Source organism: Cebus imitator, unplaced genomic scaffold, assembly GCF_001604975.1.
Source record: "Cebus imitator isolate Cc_AM_T3 unplaced genomic scaffold, Cebus_imitator-1.0 Scaffold79, whole genome shotgun sequence".
In the NCBI taxonomy this organism is placed as follows: domain Eukaryota; kingdom Metazoa; phylum Chordata; class Mammalia; order Primates; family Cebidae; genus Cebus; species Cebus imitator.
The window spans coordinates 7,988,358-7,997,941 of record NW_016107394.1 but is presented as its reverse complement, the minus strand read 5'-3'; the positions used below and the strand labels follow the sequence as shown (position 1 = coordinate 7,997,941).

General features: G+C 36.7%; 1 protein-coding gene across 12 annotated transcripts in view; it reads left to right on the top strand.

Moving 5' to 3' along the window:
- Positions 1-9,584, top strand: part of YAP1 (Yes1 associated transcriptional regulator) — a 132,414-nt gene that overhangs the window by 3,237 nt on the left and 119,593 nt on the right. For all 12 annotated transcript variants that reach the window (XM_017533067.2, XM_017533069.2, XM_017533078.2 and 9 more), the window contains exon 2: positions 1,271-1,521. In XM_017533067.2, the coding sequence (XP_017388556.1) occupies positions 1,271-1,521 (251 nt within the window). The remainder of the gene's footprint in view (positions 1-1,270; positions 1,522-9,584) is intronic.

The window sequence follows — 9,584 nt, the reverse complement described above, 5'->3', positions numbered from 1 at the left end:
TAGTAGAGACGGGGTTTCACCATGTTGACCAGGATGGTCTCGATCCCTTGACCTCGTGATCCACCCGCCTCGGCCTCCCAAAGTGCTGGGATTACAGGCTTGAGCCACCGCGCCCGGCCCTTTAATAAGTTTTTAATTAAGTGTTGTGCATCTGTAAATTTGACTTTTATTTCTGCTAATGATTTCCTAAATCACACTTATTCTGATGGGAAACAAAGGTACATCACTTTACGGCATGGATATGACTCTAAGTCCTTCCAATTTCCTTAACTTTGTGAATCTAGGAAATTCTTAACTTTTTGATAATCAAACACTAATTCTAATTTTAAAAATTTAAATAAACTATGCAAGATTAGGAATAGTACAAATCTAGGTTGTAAATACTATTGTTCACAAACTAGTGACTAAGTTCTTTTATGTACATCCATTTTCCCATCATGAAAACTATTTTACAAACGAGAAAACAGGCATATGGAAGTTAAGGTATTTGTTCAGTGTCACACTAGCCAACTTGGACTGGAACTCCGATCTTTGGGGTCCTAGTGCAAAATTTTTTCTGCTTGTATAGAGTTGTGGATGTGTGTCAGTTCTTAAGTTATAATTGGACTCATAACATCTTTATCGTCTACATACAACGATACATTTTTTTTTTTTCATCCTGTTCATTGTAGGTGACTTTTAAGAACTTTTGGTCAGTTCAGATTTGTCGATTTCATTAAAAATTGTGTAATTTTTTATGATTTCTTTATTGATGGCATTTTATGATGGGAAAAAATGACAAGGGTTTGTTTTTTCTTGGGCTTGACCTAGAAAAAAAATTAATTACTTAAAACCTAGTAAAACATGCATATTATTTGTGTTGTGTTTATACTTAGAATATTTTAGGACTTGGAAAAGCACCCATACTGCATTGACCTTTTAAAAATTAGGCTTTAAAATTCACTATTATTTTTGGAATGTTTTATTCATTTCAGTACTAGTTGTCCTTACATGTCTAGTGTATAGTAGGTGGAAATTCATTAGATGGACTACTCATCAATAAAATTACAAATATTTATAAAGTTTATATTAAAATTATATATTGAGTATCCATTTGAAAACCTGTGCTCTCTGGTGTCAAATATTAAATGTTGAAATTATCCTTTGGTTCTTAGACATTTGGCTGCAATTAGGCACTGACTGGGAAATTTAAATTTTAAGCACTGACTGGAAAAAACTCTCAAAAAACTTTTTTTTTTTTTTTAATTTTTCATGTTAATATTCTTAATAGGCCAGTACTGATGCAGGCACTGCAGGAGCCCTGACTCCACAGCATGTTCGAGCTCATTCCTCTCCAGCTTCTCTGCAGTTGGGAGCTGTTTCTCCTGGGACACTGACCCCCACTGGAGTAGTGTCTGGCCCAGCAGCTACACCCACAGCGCAGCATCTTCGACAGTCTTCTTTTGAGATACCTGATGATGTACCTCTGCCAGCAGGTTGGGAGATGGCGAAGACATCTTCTGGTCAAAGATACTTCTTAAAGTAAGTGAAAATAATGGTGGGAGACAATTATCTAAGAAAAATATGTATTGGAAAAGATAGTAAAGCAGTGTCAAGATATAGAATATTATTTGTTTTTATGTTTTACTTAATATTTATGTTAAGCTCTGTAGCTCTGTTATATCTTCCATATATGTTTTTTAGTTTGGTATGCCCTAAATACGTTTGTTAGCATGGTTAATATTTTGAAAGCTTTATTGAGTCTTGGTTGTGAGCCTGTCTATAATCTTTTCTTTTGTGGAAGTTTGGTTTTTCTCATTTTGAGCTTGTGCCAAACTCCTGTTAATTAGCCTAGCACAAAATAGAAACAATACCATGAACGTTTTCAAATTCTGGGAATTACAGGACTAGCAGCACCTTATGGAATATGTATGGTGCTACTTGTATCTTTTTAAATAAATATTTTATTGGTAGAAAACTACAAAATAAGTAGGGCTCTTTGGGGAGTCTAATTTTACAGTTTTTTAAATTGTGAAATGATAAGCACTTCAACTGAAGCTTGATGTAACTTACCAATTTTTCCCCCAAAAATGTAACGGGAAATACAGATTTTTAGGTTTTATATGTAGTCGCTCAGTGGCAAACTTCTTTCAAGCTAGTAGATCTTCAAAACAGAAACTCCGCTCTCTGGGAAAACAGAAACATGACCATTGGGTTGTTTATTTTTTATCAGTCTTTTTGTCTTTAAAAAAATGGCAAAATTGCACTAGGTTGAAAAGACCAAAATAGAATTTTCTCTCCTCTAGTTCTGAAATTACAGGTAGGACCTCAACTTTTTTCTGGCTTGTTTGGATCAAGTATATACAAAATGTTGATTAAAACTATTATAGATGGAAATTGATATCTTTAAAAATTCTCATTTAATAGTGTTTAATTAGGTTGAGATAAAGTGAAAAACAGTGTAAGTTTTGGTTCAGATCTGTCTTGATAGTCTTCTCCTAAGGCAAATGTAACATTTATTTATTATAACAGATAATATCATTAATGGTGTTTTGTTATGTGAATCCTAATATGTGTTTTATAGTGATTGTCTTCCAGGGTGGGTTGCTACTTTGTAACGTAAGATAGAAAGTTTTGTGACAAACTTACAGAAGAGCAGAGGGAAAGGTTTGATCATGAAAAAATTCCTACAGTTTTTTTGCCCCCTTTCCTGCAACTTTTTCTTTTCCTTTTTTTAAAATTCATTTTCTGGTGTCCTAGTATCCATTTCAAAGGATCAAATTTCAACCAGAAGAGTAAAGGGCCTGAGAATGGAAAGTACACACAAGTCTGGCAAACTCATCTGCATGAGCAAGATCATTTGTTCTCAAGCAGACATCCAAAGTAAATGATTGAAAGAGCTGCTAGCTGTGAAGGATGTGTCTTGAAGGGGAAGGGAGTGGAAACAAACCAGGTTGTTAGGAGGAAAAAGAAAGGCTGCACTTTTTTGAACCTCTCCCTGCTGGGTCACATGCTGACCTGGGGAGATTTTTTTAAACAGCTTAATAGCTGCTTGCCTTCGTTCTTTGGTTGATGCTGTGGCTAAAAGTATAAGTTTAAAAAGCAATATTTATGCTCTTCTTCTTAGCTCTTTATATCTTGTAATAATTGCTTGTAGGTGATACCTGCCTACAATTTCCTTATTTTGAATGAATGATCTTTTTTTGAGCTGAAATAAATATTGTAGATACAGTTGGGCTTCCGTATCTGTAGGTTCAACTTTCATGGATTCAACCAACCTCTGATTGAAAATATTCAGACAAAAATTATATCTGTACTGAATAATGTACAAACTTTTTTCCTTGTCGTTATTTCCTAAATAATGTAACAACTATTTACATAGCATTTACATTGTATTAAGCATTATATGGAATCTAGAAGTGATATAATGTATATGGGAGAATATGTGTAGGTTATATGCAAATATTTTACCAGTTTATATGAAAGACCAGAGGATCTGTGGATTTTAGTACATGTAGGAGGTCCTGGAACCAATCCTCCATGGATGTTGAGGAATGACTATTCATTTTTCAAAGTTTCCAATGATTCTTCCTTTGTGGTACAAAGGTATTGATAAATAGATGGATTAGTGAAGGGTATATGCCCTCTGCCCCCAGTCACCTCATTCACCTCTATCACCTATGGGTCTGTAAGGAAGATAAACCAGGCCAAAATAAGTAAATTTGAAATTACGTTGTATGAGAAAAGGTTGCAAGGATAGAGAGATACTTACCTGGAAAAGAAAAAACTGTGAGGAGAAGAGATAAGACATGATGATTCTTTCAGCGTTTACAGGGAACTTTCATATGGAAGTAAGATTAGTCCTAGGAATTTTCTCATATAAAACTTTTAAGAAGTAGAAGAGTTTTCTTGGACAGGTAAATCTTGCTCAATAAATGCAGGTAAAATCATGGTTAGTTGGTATCTGTCAGGGATTCTATGGGAGGCCCATAAACATTGGATGGGGAAGATGAATGCTGTGGGCTTATAAAATTTTACATTGTAAAGAGTATCCGCTTTACGAACAAAATGCAATTTGGAAAAATATTATGAAATAAGATTATTTCACCTTCTTCGGTTAGCTACTTCCATGATTTTACGGGCTGTACAGTTGTTATAACTTCTTTTTGTGTACTGAACAGATAAATGAGATTAATACCCTAACCGTGAGTCAAAGACGATGATAAACTAACCTTTTGGTGCCAACTTTCTATTGTCAAAGTTCATTTTTATCCTACTTTTGATGTTTTAAAATAGGACTGTCTTTGTAATCTATATACTTTTATATCTAAAGAAGAGTGTTGTCAACCTGATGTAGGATAAGATTCAAATTAGTTGCATATTTTATACTTATTTCCACAGGGAAACATTTTATTTAAATGCATCCTTTTAGATATTTGTTGGAACTGACTTTTAAGTTACAAAGTCTATAACTTATTGAAATTTATATTTGGCATGAAGAACTCTGACCATAAATGACCCAAACAGGCAAGATGATGTAATTTGAGAAAAAACTTAAAAATGTTGACTTCAGAAACAGCCAGTTGTTGCCTTGTGACCATAGATGATTGAGTTTTTGAAGTCAGTTGGCCTGTCCTCTAGTTTCCAGGCAGCATGATTATTGAAAGATTATAAGCAGCCAATCATTGGTCGTTTTAAAGCCCTTCTTAGGTCAGTGACATCTTCTGGAGAAGACTTGTACCTTATTTTGGCAAGTGATATGATGGAAGTATGGTGCTAGCTACATTTATCAATGGCATATTTTCAAGCTCCGGGACAAATGTGAAGTATGTAAACAAGGCTTAGCCATATAATATTCTATGTTTACTGTTCAAAACTAATTTCTTTACCATTGCATTGAGCTTTCATTTCAAAAGAATTCATTCTCTTTATGACTCTGAGAGTTATTACCTTCTTCAGCTGTCTTATGGTTTTCCTACAGGAAATAGTTCTTCAAGTAGTTGGTCAACAACTTCCTATTTCTTTATAAGCTGCTGAATAACTTCCTGAATTAGTATTCTATAATGTCTCTGGTTTCAAGGAGTGTTTTTACTTGCAAGTTTATTCTGTTGACTCTGATACCTTGTAACTGTTAATAATGTTCAAAGACGTGTTTTCTTGTGTATAATGTACCATGTAGTACCTTATAATTTGATTTAAGGGATCTGGATTAATGATTTTCAAAGTTTTTACATTTGCATTGTTTTAATAATGTTCAAATAATTTTTAAAGGATAGTTTTGTTTCAATTTCCATTGTTGATCATTTTCTGAATAACTGGCCACAGTGTTTTTAGTCTGTGAAGATTAAAGGTTTTTGTGGCTGTGATTTCATTAAGTTATATTTGAGTATCTTGGTATACAATTTTAAAAGGATTTTTTTTCAGAAGTTTTTGATATTGTGTGGCATAAAACTTATCCGTATTCCAACATTAATTTGCCTTATAGATGTAATTGATTGCTATACATAGGCTGATTATTTTTCTTTTTCTTTCTTCTTCTTCTTTTTTTTTTTTTTTTTTTTTTTTTTGAGACACAGAGCCTTGCTCTGTTGCCCAGGCCGGAGTGCAGTGGTGGGATCTCGACTCATTGCAATCTCTGTCTCTTGGGTTCATGGGATTTTCCTGCCTAGTCTCTACTAAAAATAAAAAATTTAGCCAGGTGTGGTGGCACACGGCTGTAGTCCCAGCTACTCAGGAGGCTGAGACAGGGGTTGCGGTGAGTCGAGATCCTGACGCTGCACACCAGCCTGGGTGACAGAGCCAGACTCTGTCTCAAAAAAAAAAAAAAAAAAGACTGAACATAATGCAGTGTATATTGTTACTATAATAAAGATTAGATATTTTAAAAAGGAAGTTTCATAAAGAATAAGGTTCTGCTGTTTTTTTCTGTAGCAAGTATAACCTAAATGGTTTCCCTTTAAAAATGAAAAGCTTGTAATTTTGCCATTAAATGTTAAGTTGCACACGTGCACATGTATACACAAAACAAAAAACAGTTCAAATTGCAATCACAAAGTATTTCCCCATTTGAGAGAAAGCCAGTCTCTGCCTGTTTGTCTTGCTATTGAGGCTGAGTGGAGAGAGAATATGAAAGTACGCCCTCAGCCCTGGGGGGTGGGGCAGAGCTTACTTCTGCTCGGTGGGTGGGCATCCCAGGGAAGAATGGCACTCACAGTAATTTGGGGAGAAAACCCTGGAGGAACTGTATTCATCAGTGGCAGAAGAAAGACAGTTGGATGATAGTAGGTGTGACAGAGTAAATAGAACATAGAGATTAACATGTTCCTTGGGAAAAATAATAGAATATTTTTAGTGTGACCTAAGAAAGAAGTTCCCTAGAACTGTAGAGCCTATGTATAGCAATCAATTGCATCTAACTTCTAGTGAACTACTTTCTAGAACTAAGAAATATCTGGACAAGTTTAAATGTAGCAGACTTAGTTGTTGACTGCAAGGTGGTAGACTAATTTTCTTTTTAAAATCACATTTAAAAAATAACCTTTCCTAAAGTTCTATGTTAGCCATTTAAAAAAACCAAAACATCTTGTTAGCATTTGAGTAGTTGAAACTTGGAAAAAAAAAAAAAAAAAAAAAACCCAGGTTTTCACAACCCTAAGATCAGTCCTCTTTAGTGGTGTAGAGAATATTTTACTTTGCAATTAGGAAAATAATGTGAATTCACAGTTTAAAATACTCATGCTCTCACAACTCTGCATTGCCTTGTACTTTAAGGCTTTGAGGAGAGGTAAACTCTAAACATTTTTGTTGCCAAAACATATTGAAATTTAGGCTTGGGACAAAGCAAAGTGAAGTCATTTTAAAAAATCAGTTGCTAAGATTTAAGATTATTCAAACTTAATTTGCTACCCTCTGTGATAGCATAATTTAACCATTAATCGTGGCTTGAAAGTTTTTAATAATAGCTAAGTAGCATTATATAAAGGGAGGTCTTAAAGAGCTGTGTGGTTCTATAACTGTGGTTACTAAGTGATGCGCTTCTTACAAAAAGGGCTTCTGATTCTAGGATTAATCAGAACTTCAAGCCATGAAAGGGACATTGCTGTTTCTATGAAGAAGAATTGCTTCATGGTTCTGGTTGCTCAAGTGCTGTAGCACCAAGTTTCCTGGAAACAAGTACTGCCACCGTGGAAGCACTTTTATTTACGTAGGGCTTGACCCCTTCTAAATGCAAACAAAGAAGTTCGGTTTAAATCACAGTAGTCCTCCCCAACCCCCTTAATATTCTAGACAAGGAAAATGGTCAGTATTTAATCCTCATTTTGCTCCTAGCATGTGAAGAATCATAATTTTTAACACAGCAAGTGACAGTCTGTTGTTTCTTTGAATGATGTTGCAAATTAATAAAATAATGCAAATGGCAGTATCTATTATTTGGGTTTTCTTCCATCACGTATTTCCAATGCTTTATTTGTGGTTAGTGCCATTACTTCATTTGTTGTCACTTTGTGTCTCTGTCTCTTTATGGGATGTTAGTCACTTGACTGTGATATTCTTCAGCAGGATTCTCAATTGGGGATGGGTGAGGGGACATTTTATTAAAAGCTCCTTCCTTTCTCTTCTTGTAATTGCTTACCTAATCTAAAGGGAGGAGAATTTTTTTTTGTGTTTAAAGTAAGGTTTTTATTTGGCCAGTTAAGTATGTTTAGAGAGTTGATACTTGCATGAAAATTGCTGCAGGTTTGATTTGGGATTTGGAGTAAAGGTAGTGTTTGTTAAAATGCTACTATATGCTTTGACAAAATTGATTGTAGTATAGAAAGTTGCTTGAAATTCAACTTCTCTTATATCCTGAAGTGACTACTATGGAGCAGGCTTTTGGGATAAAAAGCACACCCTACCACCTAGGAGGTGAAGCAAGATGGGGATTTTTTTTTTTTTTTCCTGTATAAGGCATGGATGTGGGGGTTCTTTTGTTTTATATTTATAAAACAGTCCTCCCTCTTATTCCTTCATGGACAGTAGCCCCTCCCCACCATCCATGGTTTTACTTTCCAAAGTTTCAGTTACTTCCCATCAACTGTGGCATAAAAATATTAAAATGGAGAATTCCAGAAATAATTCATGACCAGGCGTGTTACTTACATTTGTAATTCCAGCACTTTGAGAGGCTGAGGGTGGGAATATCACTTGAGCCCAGGAGTTGAAGACTACCAGCCTGACCAACATAGCAAGATCTCGTGTCTACTAAAAATACAAAAAATTAGCCAAGCATGGTGACACCTGCCTGTAGCCCCAGCTACTCGGGAAGCTAAAGTGGGAGAATCACCTGAGCCAAGGAAATTGAGGCTGCAGTGATTGTGCCACTGAAGTCCATCCCAGCCTGGGCTTCAGGAGTGAGACCTTCTCTCAAAAAAAACCAAAAATGAAAAACCAGCTCATAAGTTTTAAATTGCAGTGTTCTGAGTAGCGTGATGCAATCCTGCAATCTTGTGCTGTTCAATCTGGCATGTGAATACTCTCTTTGGCCATTGCATCCACACTGTTTACACTACCTCCCACCCCACCAATCCATCAGTCAGTTAGTAGCCACCTCAGTTGTCAGATCCCAAGACTGTAGTATATATAGGATATAGGGTTCGGTACTACCCACTGTTTAAAGCATCCACTATGGGGCTCACTGCTGCCTCTGATTTTATGCATTTATTTTATTATTTTTTTGAGACAGACTCTAGCTCTGTCGCCTGGGTGGGAGTACAGTGGCGTGATCTCGGCTCACTGCAGCCTCTGTCTCCTGGGTTCAAGAGATGCTCCCGCCTCAGCCTCGTGAGTAGCTGAGATTACAGGTGTGTGCTACCACGCCTGGCTAATTTTTGTATTTTTAGTAGAAACGGGGGTTTCACCATGTTCGTCAGGCTGGTCTCAAACTCCTGACCTCGTGAACTGTCCGCCTTGGTCTCCCGAAGTGCTGGGATTATAGGTGTGAGCCACCTCGTCTGGCTGGTATGTGATTTTTTTGTGTTTGTTTGGCTTATTTTGAGACAGAGTCTCACTCTGTCACCCAGACGTGGAGTGCAGTGGCACGATCACTGCTTATAGCAGCTTCTACGTCCCAGGCTTGTGTGATCTTCTACCTCGCCTCCTGAGTAGCTGGGACTATAGGCATCCACCAACATGCCTGGCTAATTTTTAAATTTTCTGTAGAGACGAGGTTTCACCATGTTGCCCAGGTTGTTCTCAAACTCCTGGACTCAGGTGATCCTTAGGTGTGAACCCCTGCACCTGGCCAGGCATATGTTTTTTATTATAAAACTAACATTTATTAGAGAAAATTAGAAAATTCAGGAAAAGAGAAAGGGGCCTGGTGTAGTGGCTCATGCCTGTAATCCTAGCCTTTTGGGAGGCTGAGGTGGGCAGATAACTGGAGGCCAGGAGTTAAAGACCAGCCTGGCCAACACAGTAAAAACCCGCCTCTACTAAAAATAGAATAATAGCCGGGTGCGGTGGCTCAAGCCTGTAATCCCAGCACTTTGGGAGGCCGAGGCGGGTGGATCACGAGGTCAAGAGATCGAGACCATCCTGGTCAACATGGTGAAACCCCGTCTCCA